This window comes from Cebidichthys violaceus, unplaced genomic scaffold (genome assembly GCF_023349555.1).
Source record: "Cebidichthys violaceus isolate CVI_PGR_0920_01 unplaced genomic scaffold, fCebVio1.0.p SCAF_11, whole genome shotgun sequence".
Classification (NCBI taxonomy): Eukaryota; Metazoa; Chordata; class Actinopteri; order Perciformes; family Stichaeidae; genus Cebidichthys; species Cebidichthys violaceus.
The window spans coordinates 942,942-963,118 of NW_027176274.1; the positions used below are offsets into that span (position 1 = coordinate 942,942).

A 20,177-nucleotide genomic window follows, 5' to 3' on the forward strand; every position below is an offset into this window, starting at 1 on the left:
CGGGTGGGGGGGTCTAATCTCTAATCTCACCTTCTGTTCCGTCTTCGTTGAAGTCTCCGACCGTCACAGAGTATCCTGAGGACCATAAACCAATACAGCTGTGATTCATATACAGATGTTGATACTCCTGTGTGTGTGTGTGTGTGTGGATACCTAGATAACTGTCGTCGTACTGAGCGCTGGCTGACTTGGTGGCGAGGGTGTTTCCATACGGAGTGATGTACGCTCCATCAACCCGGGCAAAGATCTCAGAGAGGTCGTCAGAAATCAGCTGACCTGAAGAGAGACGAGCAGCACATGAGAGAAGAAGAAGAGAAAAACAACTAGAGAAGAAGAGAACAACAACTAGAGAAGAATAAGAAGAGAACAACAACTAAAGAAGAGAACTAGAGAAGAAGACGAGAACAACAACTAGAGAAGAAGACGAGAACAACAACTAGAGAAGAAGAAGAGAACAACTAGAGAAGAAGAAGAGAACAACAACTAGAGAAGAAGAGAACAACAACTAAAGAAGAAGCGAACAAGTAGAGAAGAAGAAGAGAACAACAACTAGAGAAGAAGAAGAAGAGAACAACTAGAGAAGAAGAAGAGAACAACAACTAGAGAAGAAGAAGAAGAGAACAACTAGAGAAGAAGAAGAGAACAACAACTAGAGAAGAAGAAGAAGAGAACAACTAGAGAAGAAGAAGAGAACAACAACTAGAGAAGAAGAAGAAGAGAACAACAACTAGAGAAGAAGAAGAGAACAACAACTAGAGAAGAAGATGAGGAGGAAGAACAGAGCAGAACAGAAGAGTAAAGAACAGAAGAGTATATCGTTCATGAGTTTGTTTACAAGCTTTAGGTTTAGAAAAACAGTCAGAACATGTAATTAAAGGAGCCACAGAGACGCAGCGTTAACAAGTGTCTAATCACAACCAGAAGGGTGTGTGAGTGTGCAGTTGTGAGTGTGTGTGTAGCTGTGAGTGCAGTTGTGAGTGTAGCTGTGTATGTGTGTGTGTGTGTAGTTGTGAGTGTGTGTGTAGCTGTGTGTGTGTGTGTGTGTGTGTGTGTGTGTGTAGTTGTGTGTGTGTAGCTGTGAGTGTAGTTGTGAGTGTGTGTAAATGTGTGTGTGTGTGTAGCTGTGAGTGTAGTTGTGAGTGTGTGTAGCTGTGTGTGTGTGTGTGTGTGTAGCTGTGTGTGTAGTTGTGAGTGTGTGTGTAGTTGTGTGTGTGTGTGTAGCTGTGTGTGTAGTTGTGAGTGTGTGTGTGTGTGTGTGTGTGTGTGTAGTTGTGTGTGTGTGTGTGTGTAGCTGTGAGTGTGTGTAGCTGTGTGTGTAGTTGTGAGTGTGTGTGTGTGTGTGTGTGTGTGTGTGTGTGTGTGTGTAGTTGTGTGTGTGTGTGTGTGTAGCTGTGAGTGTAGTTGTGAGTGTGTGTGTGTGTGTGTGTGTGTGTGTGTGTGTGTGTGCGTGTAGCTGTGTGTGTAGTTGTGAGTGTGTGTGTGTGTGTGTGTGTGTGTGTGTGTGTGTGTAGTTGTGAGTGTGTGTAGCTGTGTGTGTAGTTGTGAGTGTGTGTGTGTGTGTGTGTGTGTGTAGTTGTGTGTGTGTGTGTAGCTGTGTGTGTAGTTGTGTGTGTGTGTGTGTAGCTGTGTGTGTAGTTGTGAGTGTGTGTGTGTGTGTGTGTGTGTGTGTGTGTGTGTGTGTGTGTGTGTGTGTGTGTGTGTGTAGCTGTGAGTGTTGACTCAACAGGAAACAATAATTAAGCTAACACACCCCTGGAAGAGAGAGAGAGAAAACATGTGTGACTGAGTCAGGATACAGTCTGTGTGTCACACCCTGTATACACACACACACATACACACACACACACACACACACACACACACACACACACACACACACACACACCCTGCCAGTAGAAGCTGCCTGGTCCTCCCACCACCACTCTGTTGTTCTTCTGGAAGCACAAAAAAGAGAAAGAAAGAAAGAAACTTTTATCACTTTCACTTCTCATTGGACCCCATCAGATCAGTGATGAAGTACTCAGATTACTCCCTTTAGTAAAAGTACTAATACCACACAGTAAGAATAAGTACCTTCAGGAAGTCGGCGCTGAAGCCGGCCTGACAGAAGCCCTGCCCCTCAGGTGAGCTGGCACCTGGACAGAGATATACAACAATAACAAGGTAAACAGAGGATACGCTACTATGATTATTATTATTATCATCATCATCATCATCATCATCATCATCATCATCCAGTCTATATATCCAACAGTCAGAGTCCTGAGAATATAACTATACAAAGTTTAGGCACTTTCTCTACTAAAACCCTTTAGAGAGAAGTGACATATTGATATACATTTACACTAGTAGTTCTACAGTCCTGTAGCTCTATGGTACTGTAGTTTTACGGTCCTGTAGTTCTACGGTCCTGTAGCTCTACAGTCCTGTAGTTCTACGGTCCTGTAGCTCTACAGTCCTGTAGCTCTACGGTCCTGTAGCTCTATCGTACTGTAGTTCTACAGTCCTGTAGCTCTACGGTACTGTAGCTCTATGGTCCTGTAGTTCTACGGTCCTGTAGCTCTATGGTCCTGTAGCTCTATGGTCCTGTAGCTCTATGGTCCTGTAGTTTTACGGTCCTGTAGTTCTACAGTCCTGTAGTTCTACGGTCCTGTAGCTCTATGGTCCTGTAGTTCTACGGTCCTGTAGCTCTATGGTCCTGTAGTTCTACGGTCCTGTAGCTCTATGGTCCTGTAGTTTTACGGTCCTGTAGTTCTACGGTCCTGTAGTTTTACGGCCCTGTAGTTCTACGGTCCTGTATTTCTATAGTCCTGTAGTTCTACGGTCCTGTAGTTCTACAGTCCTGCAGCTCTACGGTACTGTAGCTCTATGGTCCTGTAGTTTTACGGTCCTGTAGTTCTACGGCCCTGTAGCTCTACGGTCCTGTAGCTCTACGGTCCTGTAGCTCTATCGTACTGTAGTTCTACAGTCCTGTAGCTCTACGGTACTGTAGCTCTATGGTCCTGTAGTTTTACGGTCCTGTAGTTCTACGGCCCTGTAGCTCTACGGTCCTGTAGCTCTACGGTCCTGTAGCTCTATCGTACTGTAGTTCTACAGTCCTGTAGCTCTACGGTACTGTAGCTCTATGGTCCTGTAGTTTTACGGTCCTGTAGTTCTACGGTCCTCTACTGGAACACTGACTTGATCTGCAGGGCGAGTACTCCACCACCGTGCTGCCTTTCTTCAGGTAACACGTTCCAACTGGCTCTCGCTCAGAGACACCGAACGTCGACCACTGATACAGAGGAGCACAGGCCTGGAGAGACACACACACACACACACACACACACACACACACACACACACACACACACATAATAAATAGATCAATAAGATATTGATTGAGGAATAAGTGCTGAGACTTAAGTATTGTGATAATATTGTATCGTAATATCATCCATCCATGTATTTTACTGTAATATACTTTATTATACTGTAATATACCGTATAATAACAGTATATTACAGTAAAATACAGTATAACACCGTATAATAAAGTATAACAGAGTATATTACAGTAAAATACAGTATAACACAGTATAATACAGTATGATAGAGTATAACACAGTATATTACAGTAAAATACAGTATAACACAGTATAATACAGTATAATAAAGTATAACACAGTATGGGATACATCATGTAGCTTCTCACCAGGATGTGTTCTCCATCAGATCGTACTGAGGCTCCGAACCACTGCTTGGATTTAAACTCCATCTGAGCTCCGTCTTTATTCCTGTCATCTGGAAAGACATAAAAGTATAAAAAAATTAAATAAAAGTATGAATAAAAGTATCATTCATTGACGTGAATGAGCAAACACATAAAGACATAATGTGTTTCCACATAAAGACATAATGTGTTTCCACATATAATATATATAATAAAATATTATATATATATTATAATAATAATATATATAACAAATATATATATGATATATATTTTCAGTGAACAGTTTTAGTTTCACCAAATCTCTTTATAATATGTAACAATTACATTTATTTTGTGATGTTGTGGCGCCCCCTGTGGACAAAGACGGTAGTGTTTCACTATCTATCATGTCTGTCCAAAGCATTAAGAAGAATTAAGTATAACTATTTATAGGAATAGACCACCTTCTCTCTGATGTCTCGGTTACTGAAGTAGGTCATTAAAGGATCAGGATTAATCTGAGACTGGTTCCTCATGAGATCAGTATGAAGCCTAAGATGAGCAGCAATCCACGGTGTACATGTACACACTAGCAGGTATGTAGTATGTGGTAATGAAGCGATACAGAGACGCCCTGCCCTCCTCTCAAACCAGAGTCAGCTGGCTGAAGTCATGGTTCAAAGACTAAACCACCACTAGACCACCACCAAGCTTCTGATCAACAATAAGCCCACAGTGAGGAAACACTGGGGAGGATCCCGTCAGGATGGGAAGCTTTAAGAGACTTTGGTTAAGAGACTGAACCAGTCAGAACAGTGAGAACGACTGTTCTGACTGGTTCTGACTGGTCCCCATCACTCAGAGTAGATAAACAACAACAAAAAGGTTTGTTTCACTCATTTTTGGCAACAAATAAAGACTTTGTTTTGCAATTGGGTCAGTCAACGGGGGGGGGGGGGGGGGGGGGGGGGCAAGTGTTGTGTTTGTGCCAACTAGTTAGCATCTTAACAGCACCCTAACCATGGCAACACACTCTTTGTTGTTGTTTCTTTTTTTTTGGGGGGGGGGGGGGGGGGGGGGGGGTGGTCAATAGAGGATTGCAAATCCTCAACCTCAAGAAATGAGGCGACGACAACAAAGGCCTTAAAGTAAATGTAATGAAGGTTGATTCATTGGTAGGATGAAGGTGTGTGGACTGTGTTTACTGTTTAAAAGGACAGTGTGGTTGAATGAGGTACTTATACACAGTCTGTGTATTACTACAGTAGATGTCGGTCAGCACTTTAAAGCAGTCACAACACTCAATGACTGGTTGTGTCGATGGACTGTTGTGTGTTTAAAAGGAGCAGAAATAATAATACAGACACAAAGTGTGATCTTATAAATTCATTTTACACAACAACTCTACCGCTGCCTCCATCAGTTAGTTAGTTTAACTACACAACCCTAACTAACTAACAGCTCCTCCTCCTCCTCCTCCTCCTCCTCCAGGAGCGGAGCCTCTCCTCTCTGCTGGAGACCCAGGACCCTCCAACAAACCTCCAACAAATATCAAACAAACATCCAACAAACATCAAACAAACATCAAACAAACCTCCAACAAACATCAAACAAACATCAAACAAACCTCCAACAAACATAAAACAAACATCCAACAAACCTCCAACAAACATCAAACAAACCTCCAACAAACATAAAACAAACATCCAACAGACCTCCAACAAACCTCCAACAAACAAACATAAAACAAACATCAAACAAACCTCCAACAAACATCAAACAAACATCCAACAAACATCAAACAAACCTCCAACAAACATCAAACAAATCTCCAACAAACATCCAACAATCCTCCAACAAACATCAAACAAACCTCCAACAAACATCCAACAAACATCAAACAAACCTCCAACAAACATCCAACAAACCTCCAACAAACCTCCAACAAACATCAAACAAACCTCCAACAAACATCAAACAAACCTCCAACAAACATAAAACAACCCTCCAACAAACATCCAACAAACATCAAACAAACCTCCAACAAACATCAAACACACCTCCAACAAACACACACCCCACCAACCCCAACAAATCTCCACACACATCCCACACCCCCACACCCCAAACAACCCCACACCACCCCCACAAACATCAACAAACCTCCACAACATCCACAAACCCCCACAAACCCCCCACAACCATCAAACAAACCTCCCACAAACATCAAACAACCCCCAACAAACATAAAACAACATCCAACAAACATCAAACAAACATCAAACAAACCTCCAACAACATAAAACAAACATCCAACAAACCTCCAACAAACAACATAAAACACCACCCACAACCCCCACACAAACAACCACACAAACATCAAACAAACCTCCAACAAACATCAAACAAACCCCACAAACATCAAACAAACCCCAACATACATCAAACAATCTCCAACAAACATCCAACAATCCTCCAACAAACATCAAACAAACCTCCAACAAACATCCAACAAACATCAAACACCTCCAACAAACACCACACACAAACAAACCTCCACAAACATAAAACACCCTCCAACAAACATCCAACAAACATCCAACAAACATCCAGCAAGCATCAAACAACCACCAACAACAAAAACAAACATCCACAGACCTCCAACAAACCTCCACAAACAAACATAAAACAAACATCAAACCAAACCTCCAACAAACATCAACAACATCAAACAAACCTCCAACAAACATCAAACAAACTCCAACAAACACAAACAAACCTCCAACAAACATCTAACATCCCCAACACATCCACAAACCCCACAAACACCAACAACATCAAACAAACCTCCAACAAACATCCAACAAACCCACCAACAAACCTCCAACAAACATCAAACAAACCTCCAACAAACCTCCAACAAACATCAACAAACCTCCAACAAACATAAAACAACCCCCCACAAACATCCAACAACCTCTAACAAACATCCAACAAACATCCAGCAAGCATCAAACAAACCTCCAACAAACATAAAACAAACATCCAACAACCTCCAACAACCTCCAACAAACAACACAAAACAAACATCAAACAAACCTCCAACAAACATCAAACAAACATCAAACAAACCTCCACAAACATCAAACAAACCTCCAACAAACATCAAACAAACCTCCAACAAACATCTAACAAATCTCCAACAAACATCCAACAATCCTCCAACAAACATCAAACAAACCTCCAACAAACATCCAACAAACATCCAACAAACCTCCAACAAACCTCCAACAAACATCAAACAAACCTCCAACAAACATCAAACAAACCTCCAACAAACATAAAACAACCCTCCAACAAACATCCAACAAACATCAAACAAACATCCAACAAACATCCAGCAAGCATCAAACAAACCTCCAACAAACAAACATAAAACAAACATCAAACAAACCTCCAACAAACATCAAACAAACCTCCAACAAACATCCAACAATCCTCTAACAAACCTCTAACAAACATCCAACAAACATCCAACAAACATCAAACAAACATCCAACAAACAAACATAAAACAAACATCCAACAAACCTCCAACAAACATCCAACAAACCTCCAACAAACATAAATCAAACATAAAACAAACATCAAACAAACATCCAACAAACATCAAACAAACCTCCAACAAACCTCCAACAAACATCCAACAAACATCCAACAATCCTCCAACAATCCTCCAACAAACATCCAACAAACATCCAACAAACATAAAACAAACATCCAACAAACCTCCAACAAACATCCAACAAACCTCCAACAAACATCCAACAAACATAAAACAAACATAAAACAAACATCAAACAAACATCCAACAAGCATCAAACAAACCTCCAACAAACATCCAACAAACCTCCAACAAACATCCAACAAACATCCAACAAACATCCAACAAATATCCAACAAAAATAAAACAAACATAAAACAAACATCAAACAAACCTCCAACAAACCTCCAACAAACATCAAACAAACCTCCAACAAACATAAAACAACCCTCCAACAAACATCCAACAAACCTCTAACAAACATCCAACAAACATCCAGCAAGCATCAAACAAACCTCCAACAAACATAAAACAAACATCCAACAGACCTCCAACAAACCTCCAACAAACAAACATAAAACAAACATCAAACAAACCTCCAACAAACATCAAACAAACATCAAACAAACCTCCAACAAACATCAAACAAACCTCCAACAAACATCAAACAAACCTCCAACAAACATCTAACAAATCTCCAACAAACATCCAACAATCCTCCAACAAACATCAAACAAACCTCCAACAAACATCCAACAAACATCCAACAAACCTCCAACAAACCTCCAACAAACATCAAACAAACCTCCAACAAACATCAAACAAACCTCCAACAAACATAAAACAACCCTCCAACAAACATCCAACAAACATCAAACAAACATCCAACAAACATCCAGCAAGCATCAAACAAACCTCCAACAAACAAACATAAAACAAACATCAAACAAACCTCCAACAAACATCAAACAAACCTCCAACAAACATCCAACAATCCTCTAACAAACCTCTAACAAACATCCAACAAACATCCAACAAACATCAAACAAACATCCAACAAACAAACATAAAACAAACATCCAACAAACCTCCAACAAACATCCAACAAACCTCCAACAAACATAAATCAAACATAAAACAAACATCAAACAAACATCCAACAAACATCAAACAAACCTCCAACAAACCTCCAACAAACATCCAACAAACATCCAACAATCCTCCAACAATCCTCCAACAAACATCCAACAAACATCCAACAAACATAAAACAAACATCCAACAAACCTCCAACAAACATCCAACAAACCTCCAACAAACATCCAACAAACATAAAACAAACATAAAACAAACATCAAACAAACATCCAACAAGCATCAAACAAACCTCCAACAAACATCCAACAAACCTCCAACAAACATCCAACAAACATCCAACAAACATCCAACAAATATCCAACAAAAATAAAACAAACATAAAACAAACATAAAACAAACATAAAACAAACATCCAACAGGGACTAAAGCTTGTGGTGCATCATGGTTAGACGGCCCAGAATAGGACAGACAAACACACTGAGTCATGACACACACTCACACACACACACACACACACACACACACACACACACACACACACACACACACACACAGTCATGACACACACACACACACACACACACATACACACACACAGAAAAAACATTCCAATCCATTCTGTTCTCTGGTCCAGTAAAGCTTTGGCCAGCAATCAGGTTAGTTAGACCAACAACAAAGGCCTTTATTGTGGGAGAAACACACACACACACACACACACACACACACACACACACACACACACACACACACACACACACACACAACTAGGCCACTCACTAACAGCATTACAGCCAGAGGCAACAACATCAGTCTATCAGTTGAAATCAGCTCGTATGTATCAGATAGTACCCTTCATGCTGATATATATGTGTGTGTGTGTGTGTGTGTGTGTGTGTGTGTGTGTGTGTGTGTGTGTGTGTGTGTGTGTGTGTGGTTTCCTGCTGTCATGGCTGACAAAATACCAACCAGTCACACGAATATGTTTTTGTCTTATTATTTTCAACACTGAGGGAAAGTATTCTGATATTTTACTGCAGTAAAAGTACTAATACCACACAGTAAAAGTACTAATGTCACACAAATGTGTACCTGAGTACGTATATGTACTTAGTTACTACAGTAGAAGTATTTATAATATTTTCTACATGTAGAACGATGAAGAACGAGAACCTTCACCAGTGTTTGATTATTTTTAAGTATAATTGTATTATTAGTATGATTGTTGTATTGTTGTTATTGTTTTATTGTTGTTATTAGATTATTGTTGTGTTGCTGTGTTTAGAACATTTCACTTTCTGATCTTTACATTAAGTTTAGTTTTATTGATTAAAACATATTTCATTATTATTGTTGTTTGGTTTTATTGATTAAAACATATTTCATTATTATTGTAGTTTAGTTGTATTGATTAAAACATATTTCATTATTATTGTAGTTTAGTTTTATGAATTAAAACATATTTCATTATTATTGTAGTTTAGTTTTATTGATTAAAACATATTTCACTGTCATTATTATTGTAGTTTAGTTTTATTGATTAAAACATATTTCACTGTCATTATTATTGTTGTTTAGTTTTATGGATTAAAACATATTTCATTATTATTGTTGTTTAGTTTTATGCATTAAAACATATTTCACTGTCATTATTATTGTAGTTTAGTTTTATGGATTAAAACATATTTCACTATCATTATTATTGTTGTGTTGTGGATTCAGATAAAGACTGAAGACTAACGTTGGGTGTGTCCCTTCAGGGCTTTCAGTTTACCTTTAGAGTGACATCATATCCTGTCAGCGTCTGTGTGAAACACCTGGTTCAGGTTTTCCTTAGACCTCGTCGGGTCTGTCAGAGGAGGGTTGTGAAAGCTCGGGGTTTGAGTCACCGCTGGTTGAGAGGCTGCAGAGTTTCAACAGACGTGTTTCTTTAATACGTCCTGATTATCTGAGTTAATCTGTATCATGAGGCAACAGAGTCCACGCTCACTGTGTGTGTGTGTGTGTGTGTGTGTGTGTGTCTGTGTCTGTGTGTGAGTGTGTGTGTGTCTGTGTGTGTATGTATGTATGTATGTATGTGTGTATGTATGTATGTGTGTGAGTGTGTCTGTGAGTGTGTATATGTGTGTGTGTGTGTGTATGTATGTACGTATGTATGTATGTGAGTGTGTGTGTGTGTGTGCGTGTGTGTGTGGGGGGGGGGGGTATATTTTATCTCCACATCCAAACTAAACTTTCCGTGAGTCTAAATCTTCTCACATGTTTTTGTCTCAGTAACATTCGTCGCTTTTCTGTTTTATTTCTATTTGTTGATGTTACAAAATGATTTATTTAAATGTATTTATTTAATTATTTTACATATTTTATTTTATTTAATTATAAAAAATATATATATTTTTTAATTTTTTTAAAATGATTTAATGATTTATTTTTTATTTATTGTATTTATTAAATGTTCTTATTTTTTATTTGTTTATTTAATATATTTCTCACACACACGTTATTTAAACTTTATCTTCAACTGATGAACATCTAGTCTGGATATTTAAGGACTTTAATAGAAGTGGAGGAGAACTCTTCACATAATAATAATAATAGTACATAATGCATCTCTTCACATGAACTGCTGAAGATGTTTGTTATTTCCTCATGAATTCTTTTTTTAGGATTTCCTGATATTTATGAAGTGTCACTGACTGTCAGTCTGTTTCCTGTGTGACAAGACACACCAGTGTAACGGACGGTCAGAGTACAACACAAGAAGAGTCTCCTCACAGAGAGGACGAGTCCTCACAATGTCTCACCACAACATTCCTCAATGTGTCCTGACACGAGTCTCACCGCCCGGCAGCACCTCTCTGTTACTGTGTTCAAGAGGTGCGTTCAGGGACTGTATACAGATATATCTGAATAGATATATAATATATAGATCTATATATTATAGATCTATATAAAAATATAGATATATGAGTTATTTATGGTGTATGTGCAGGTTTTAAGGGTGTACTGAACAGATTGAAGCGTTGAATCCTGCACAGATTGTTGTTTGTTGCCTATTCATTGTGTTTAAAGGTATTTCTGCACAGTGTCAGATAAAGATCAGCCTTCTACAGCCCACACAGACTACATTCATATTCATATTCATATGCTACACTCTTCAGAGACATTAAACCTGACCCGAACAAAAAGAAACTAAATATATAAAAACTAAAACCAACTCTTCCTGAAGAACTGAAAGTGACCCACAAACACTGAAAACTAAACTAAAATGAAAGGATCAGAGAGAAAGTCTTCTTCACTTCACTTCTCTCAGCTTCATCACACTTCAGTAAAAGCTCAGAGTCTCTCTGGAGTTTAACCTCCAAAGAGCGCAGCAGCTGAGACCAGATTAACTTAATAGGGGGCCACAGCGTCCCTGTTAGGGTTTCTGTCCCTTCAGAATAAAACACAACCCAGAAGGTTTCAGAATAAAACACAACCCAGAAGGTTCCAGACTAGAACACAACCCAGAGGATTCCAGAATAAAACACAACCCAGAAGATTCCAGACTAAAACACAACTCAGAAGATTCCAGACTAAAACACAACCCAGAAGGTTCCAGAATAGAACACAACCCAGAAGGTTCCAGACTAGAACACAACCCAGAAGGTTCTAAACGAAAACACAACCCAGAAGGTTCCAGACTAAAACAACCCAGAAGGTTCCAGACTAAAACACAACCCAGAAGGTTCCAGACTAAAACACAAGCCAGAAGGTTCTAGACTAAAACACAACCCAGACGGTTCTAGACGAGAACACAACCCAGAAGGTTCCAGACTAGAACACAACCCAGAAGGTTCTAGACTAAAACACAACCCAGAAAGTTCCAGACTTGAACACAACCCAGAAGGTTCCAGAATAGAACACAACTGAGAAGGTTCTAAACTAAAACACAACCCAGAAGGTTCTAAACTAAAACACAACCCAGAAGGTTCTAGACTAAAACACAACCCAAAAGGTTCCAGACTAGAACACAACCCAGAAGGTTCCAGACTAAAACACAACCCAGAAGGTTCCAGACTAGAACACAACCCAGAAGGTTCCAGACTAGAACACAACCCAGAAGGTTCTAGGCTAAAACACAACCCAGAAAGTTCCAGACTAGAACACAACCCAGAAGGTTCCAGACTAAAACACAACCCAGAAGGTTCCAGACTAGAACACAACCCAGAAAGTTCCAGACTAACCTGTGTTGTCGAACTCCAGCTGCTGGCAGGAGGAGCTCTTCCAGGGACAACTGTACACTGCTCCTCTCTCCTCTACACTGCTGGGTGAGGAGGTGTTAGCTCGGGGAGCGCCCACCAGAACATCTGACCTGAGTAGAGGAGGGGAGGAGAAGAGGAGAAGAGAGGAGTGAGGGTTTCATCACTCTACAGTTTACATCTTCTGAAACACATACAACACTGATTATTATAATAGAAATGAGTAATTTTGTGCTAATTATTATAATGTGTGGACGTATGACCTAGAGGACGACGACAAAGGGGACGACGACGAAGGGGACGACGACGAAGGGGACGATGACGAAGGGGACGATGTATGGGACGACGTAGGGGACGAAAACACAAAAACACGTAAACATGAAAACATGTGAACATGAAAACACGTAAACATGTAAACACGAAAACATGTAAACACGTAAACATGTAAACATGTAAACACGTAAACATGAAAACACGTAAACAGGTAAACACGAAAACATGTAAACACGTAAACATGAAAAGATGTAAAAACAAAAACATGTAAACACAAAAACATGTAAACACAAAAACATGTAAACACGAAAACATGAAAAACATGTAAACATGAAAACACGTAAACATGAAAACACGTAAACATGTAAACACGTAAACATGAAAACACGTAAACATGAAAACATGAAAACACGTAAACACGAAAACATGTAAACACAAAAACATGTAAACACGAAAACATGTAAACACGAAAACATGTAAACACGAAAACATGTAAACACGAAAACATGTAAACATGAAAACACGTAAACATGAAAACACGTAAACATGTAAACACAAAAACATGTAAACACAAAAACATGTAAACACGAAAACATGAAAAACATCAAAACATGAAAACACGTAAACATGAAAACACGTAAACATGTAAACACGAAAACATGTAAACACGTAAACATGAAAAGATGTAAACACAAAAACATGTAAACACAAAAACATGTAAACACGAAAACACAAAAACATGGAAACCCGAAAACATGAAAAACATGTAAACATGAAAACACGTAAACATGAAAACACGTAAACATGAAAACACGTAAACATGTAAACACGAAAACATGTAAACACGTAAACATGAAAAGATGTAAACACAAAAACATGTAAACACGAAAACACAAAAACATGTAAACCCGAAAACATGAAAAACATGTAAACATGAAAACACGTAAACATGAAAACACGTAAACATGAAAACACGTAAACACGTAAACATGAAAACATGTAAACACGTAAACATGTAAACACGTAAACATGATGTTGCCGGTTCGGAGTTCTGACGTGGATTGTTTGGACCGATGGAACGTCTCAGAGGGACGTGTTGCTTTTTAACCAAAGTTTAAGTTTACGTGTATTTCTAAATGTAGTTTTACTTTTTAAAAATGAAAACAAAGCTCTTCATCAGGATACACTTTGTGTTCTTTCTGATATATTTTAAACTGATATGAAAAGACGTAGATATGACGATGAAGTTTAATAAACAGCCGCGTCTCCTCATCATGAGGGACGACCGTTAAACTCTATTTAATCTATTTGAGGACGTCTAACATCAGAGACAACAAGAGGTCGGGAGGACACGATCACACTCATATCTGTTTAAAACAGGAAACCAGAAGACACCAAGCGGAAATAATATATAAATGCTTCAGGAAAAAATTCATGAAATAAACACAAACAAACGTATGAAAACACAAACAAATGTATGAAAACACAAACAAATGTATGACTCAAGTTTAAACGTTTGGAGGAGAATTTAGAGCGTTAACCTCCTGAAGTACTAACTCATAGTACTGAAGTACTAACTCATAGTACATAGTACTGAAGTACTAACTCATAGTACTCAAGTACTGAAGTACTAACTCATAGTACTGAAGTACTAACTTATAGTAGTCAAGTACTGAAGTACTAACTCATAGTACATAGTACTGAAGTACTAACTCAGTACATAGTACTGAAGTACTAACTCAGTACATAGTACTGAAGTACTAACTCATAGTACATAGTACTGAAGTACTAACTCATAGTACTCAAGTACTAACTCATAGTACTCAAGTACTCTTGAGTAATCTTTAGTTACAAAGTCAGATTATTAATCTACTAATAAACAATGATGTATTATTACAGATTAAACTACCAGCAGTATATAAAGTCAATACAATGATGAACACGTTAAATATAATACAATAATATAATATATAGTATTCCGCATAATGAGTACTTTTTGCTTATTAATACTTTGAAGTTAGTACTTTTAAATGCAGGACTTTTTAACTTACAACAGAGTATTTCAACACTGTAGTATCAATACTCTTACTTAAAAAAGTACTTCTTCCACCACTGAGGAATACTAAAAAACGAGTAATGAAGTTATTAAATAAAATAAAACAAGTTGTGATGCAGGTACTGATCCTGAGAATCATATTAATAATACTTTATATATATATATATATATATACACACATATATGTATATATATATGTGTATATATATAAATATATACATATATATATATATATATATGTGTGTATATATATACTGTGTATATATATACAGTATATGTATATATACACACAGTATAGTGCAACAAGAAACATGGTTAAAAAAACATGTATCAAAAGAAGTATTATAAATAAGTGAATAAGTAATAAAACAGTAAAGAATATTAAATGAGTAAAAAAATCCACAATAACTAAAATGTTATATATAGACAGAATACTTGTGTATATATATTGCACGGATTGTTAGTGTGGTATTGATCCTGAGTATCTGATAATAATACTTATATATATGTATATGTATATGCGTATTTATATGCGTCTTACTGCTTGTTGTTGGGGGGGCTGAAGAAGTCCACCGAGAAGCCGAAGTAGCTGCCCTCCGGTCCGGAGAACACGGCCGGTTTGTCGGCGTCCAGGTTGAAGGATCCTCCGCGACGGAGGAGACACAAACCCAGCAGGACGAGGACCGCGCGTCCTCCGGCCATGGCTGCCAGAACCACCAGAACCACCGAGGAGGACGGTTTAAAGTAAATATATATATATATAAATTGTACCGTCCTCAATATTAATCTAAACTGAGGCCGCGGTCAGTGTTTCTTTAGTCTTAGTTAAACCGAGACTTCCGGTGTTACCCCGAAGTCTGTCCGGTTCTGTCCGGCGGTTCGTTAGCCTGTTTTTAGCCGACAAAAGTAGCAGAAATACAGGGACACGCTCGGGGAGAGGCCGCGACCGACCCACTGACTGTGAGTGTGTGTGTGTGTGTGTGTGGGGAAGTGTGTCAGTCGACCACTAGTATTCAAGTTACATCACTAAACCACACGGCGTCCGGTTTATTCCCTTCAAAACAAAAGCACTGGTGTGTTTTTTTTTTAAATATTACTTTAAAATATTTTTTTAAATAATACTTTTATTTCATGAAGAGTACAAACAAATAAGACAAGTTTAAAAGTAGTTATTACAAAGCTTATTCTTCAAAATAAAAATAAAAATTACAGAAATAAAACTAAAATCAAAATACATCCACATAATAAATAATAAACTGTGTTATCTCAAATGAACTGAACCAGCTCTAACTCAGTGTTCATGGATCAAACCGGGTCTACTCCTACAAAGTAAGAGACGTCGTCAGAAACCACGGGACTGAGTAGAAATGATCATTTCACTTTTAGACGGGCGATATTATATTCAGATAAAATAATATTTATATATTATCTAGACCAAAAAATGAATTAAACGTGTTTTATTTTAGACATTTTAAAATATATTAGTTGCTCTCTGTGTATTTAAACATGACAGTATATACAAACAAAGTGTATAATGTACAGGTACTTTTGATGTTTGGTGTTTAACTAATATCTTGTTCATAATCAGAACAAAAGAGATAAATCTTTATTGATCTCCAGAGGAGACACAGAATGACAGAGACAGACAAATACAGAAATATGAATACATTAATAAAAGTATAGAAATAAAACAACTAACTAGATTCTATGTAGAGTTTCACTTCAGTGAAGTAAGTACTTTATATGACTATGACACTCATCAATCAGCTGTTTCGTAAAGAACTAAATTAAAAAATGTTTAACTAGAAGCCCTGCTTTTATTCTGAAGGTAATATATCGGTTTCCTGTGTCTTCCGGCCTGTTTGGGTTCTAACTTGACGGAGCGGATTCCTGACGCACAACAGGAAGTTCACAGGAACACATTTTATTTCGAGGGTTTTCCTTTTTACATTATTTTGATTCAGATGAATAATATATGAAGCAGAACGTGAAGTTATTCAAATGAGCTGCAACATTTAAGTGATGAACACATTAATGCATCAATATTTATACAACGATAATATAATATATATTATTCAGCATGATGCGTACTTTTACTTTTAGTACATTATCTATATTTTACTTTATAGTTTTACTTAGTTAACAGTTTAAATGCAGGACTTTTACTTGTAACAAAGTACTTCTACACTGTTGTATTACTGCCGTTCTGTTGGTTCTGTTGGTCCCTGTGGACTAAAGCTGTAGTGTCTCTGAGCACCAGACTCCCTTTAGAAAACCTCTCATTCTACTGCAGCAGGGTCTGACAGTCTGACCCTCTCAGTCCTGGTTCTGGTTCTCCCCGTGCCTCCCTTCCCTCCAGCGGGTCCAGCAATACGTCCTGGGTCTCCAGCAGAGAGGAGAAGCTCTGCTCCTGGAGAAGGAGGAGGAGGAGGAGGAGGAGGAGGAGGAGGAGGACGAGGACAAGGAGGAGGAGGAGGAGGAGGAGGAGGAGGAGGAGGAGAAGGAGGAGGAGGAGGAGGAGGAGACGCTGCTGCTGCTGCCGGGAGCTGAGCTCTCCTCCTCCCTCCGGAGCTCTGACTGCAGGTCCAAGGCTCTGGTTCTCTCGTGCCTCCCTTCCATATAGCGGGTCCAGCAATACATCCAGGGTCTCTGCTGGAGGATCTGGGTCTGTCCTTGGTGGACCGGTCTCTGCTGGAAGATCTGGGTCTGTCCTCGGTGGACCGGTCTCTGCTGGAGGATCTGGGTCTGTCCTCGGTGGACCGGTCTCTGCTGGAGGATCTGGGTCTGTCCACGGTGGACCGGTCTCTGCTGGAGGATCTGGATCTGTCCACGGTGGACCGGTCTCTGCTGGAGGATCTGGGTCTGTCCTCGGTGGACCGTGACTGTGGCTAAGTGGAGAGCAGGGCTGCCTTTCAATTACATTACATTACATTACAGTCATTTAGCAGACGCTTTTATTCAAAGCGACTTACAATAAGTGCATCAACATTGGTAATCAAAAGAACTACTAGTCACCAGAAGTCATAAGTACATTTCCTTTAAACAAGCATCTAAGAGCCTGAAGCAGAGCATAACTCAGAGCCAAAGAACAGAAACAAGAGAAACAGTTAGTGCTATAAGTAATATGAATACAATAAGTGCAACAAGCTAGTATGAATACAATAAGTGCTAAGTGGAAGGCTCAGGGTAGCACTTCCTGAAGAGGTGGGTCTTCAGCCTGATGAAAGATGGGCAGCGACTCCGCTGTCCTGACGTCAGTGGGAAGTTCATTCCACCACTGTGGGGCCAGGACAGGAAACAGACTTGACCGGGTCGATCAGCCGCCAGGACCTCTGAGCGACGGGGCGACCGATCGCCCCGAGGCAGCAGAGTGAAGTGGTCGGGCGGGGGTGTGAGGCTTGACCGTGGCCTGGAGATAGGAAGGAGCTGTTCCTTTCACTGCCCTGTAGGCTAGCACCAGAGTCTTAAACTGGATGAGCTCTTACAGGTAGCCAGTGTAGAGAACGGAGAAAGGAAGTTGTGTGGGAGAACTTGGGGCGATTGAACACCAGGCGAGCTGCGGCTTTCTGGACAAGCTCCAGAGGTCTGATGGCCGACGCCGGGGCTCCGGCGAGTAGAGAGTTGCAGTAGTCCAGGCGGGAGATGACGAGAGCCTGGATGAGAATCTGCGGCGTCTCGTCAGTGAGGAAGGGACGAATCCTCCTGATGTTGAAGAGCAGGAATCTGCAGGAGCGTGTGACGGATGAAATGTTTGCCGAGAATGACAGTTGGTCATCCAGGGTCACACCCAGGTTCCTCGCAGTCCGAGTTGGCGTCACCACGGTATCATCGATGGTGATGGACAGGTCCCGGTGCGGGCAACCCTTCCCCGGGAGGAACAGTAGCTCAGTTTTGTCTAGGTTGAGCTTGAGGTGGTGTGTCGTCATCCACTTCCAGATGTCAGCCAAACACGCAGCGATGCGCGTCTCCACTTGAGTGTCACCGGGGGAAATAACAAGACCAGCTGGGTGTCATCGGCATAACAATGGTAGGAGAAGTCATGCGAGCGAATAACAGAACCCAGAGATGTTGTGTAGAGCGAGAAGAGAAGGGGGCCCAGGACTGACCCTTGCGGAACCCCCGTAGTCAGCATGCGTGGTTCCGACACGGCCCCCCTCCAGGTCACCTGGTAGGATCGACCCGTCAGGTAGGATGCAAACAGGGAGAGTGCAGAGCCTGAGACGCCCATCCCCTCGAGGGTGGAGAGGAGGATCTGATGGTTCAGTGTCAAACGCCGCAGACAAGTCCAGGAGAATCAGGACAGAGGAGAGAGAGTTAGCTCTCGCGGCGTGAAGCGACTCTGTCACCGCAAGGAGGGCCGTCTCTGTCGAGTGACCCACTTTGAACCCGGACTGGTGGGGCTCCAAAAGGCTGTTTTGGTGGAGATAGGAAGACAGTTGGTTAAAGACAGCACGTTCAAGTGTTTTAGAGGGTCGGCGGTTCGATCCCCGGCTCCTCCTCCACTAGTCTCATGTCAATGTGTCCTGGAGCAAGACACTTAACCCCAAAAATGTCTCCCGTAGCTGCGTCTACGTTGTGTAGATAGATACTGAAATGTAAGCCGCTTTGGATAAAAGCGTCTGATAAATGACTGTAATGTAATGGATCGGTCTGAGCTGAAGGAGGTTCTGGGGAACCTGCATGAGTTCATCTGGTTTCACCAGAATCCGACCCGGTGGCTCCGATGACGAGCATATAGAGGATCAGGACTACACTGAGACTGGTTCATATAGAGGATCAGGACTACACTGAGACTGGTTCATAGAGGATCAGGACTACACTGAGACTGGTTCATACAGAGGATCAGGACTACACTGAGACTGGTTCATATAGAGGATCAGGACTACACTGAGACTGGTTCATAGAGGATCAGGACTACACTGAGACTAATAATAGACTAAGTAAAGACCCACTTTAACGCCTGTGAAAACAGACCAGAATAGAGTCTAGTCCAGAACAAGTCCCAAGTCCAGAACAACGAGTCCAAAGTCCAAAGACCGGGTCAAGGTCCAGTCAGAGGTGGTTTTATGTGAATGTCAACATGTCGTCTGACAAAGATGGATGCGTCCATGATGAGCTCTACAGTTGATGTGTAAAGTCGTCTCACAGTCTGGATCCAGAAACAAGGTTTTGCTCTTATTTGGCCATGAAATGCTGTGAATCACTACAATGAAGTGAG

The 20,177-nt window shown here is 40.2% G+C and overlaps 1 protein-coding gene across 1 annotated transcript in view; it reads right to left on the minus strand.

Annotated features, from left to right (window-relative positions):
• The window catches only part of itgav (integrin, alpha V), a 27,970-nt gene extending 12,054 nt beyond the window's left edge, over positions 1-15,916 (minus strand). The window contains 8 exon segments of the mRNA XM_068733717.1: positions 31-75; positions 154-276; positions 1,886-1,934; positions 2,074-2,135; positions 3,181-3,295; positions 3,694-3,782; positions 12,616-12,743; positions 15,501-15,916. Coding sequence (XP_068589818.1) covers positions 31-75; positions 154-276; positions 1,886-1,934; positions 2,074-2,135; positions 3,181-3,295; positions 3,694-3,782; positions 12,616-12,743; positions 15,501-15,661 — 772 coding nt within the window. The 5' untranslated portion in view covers positions 15,662-15,916.
• Between the last annotated feature and the right edge of the window lie 4,261 nt (positions 15,917-20,177).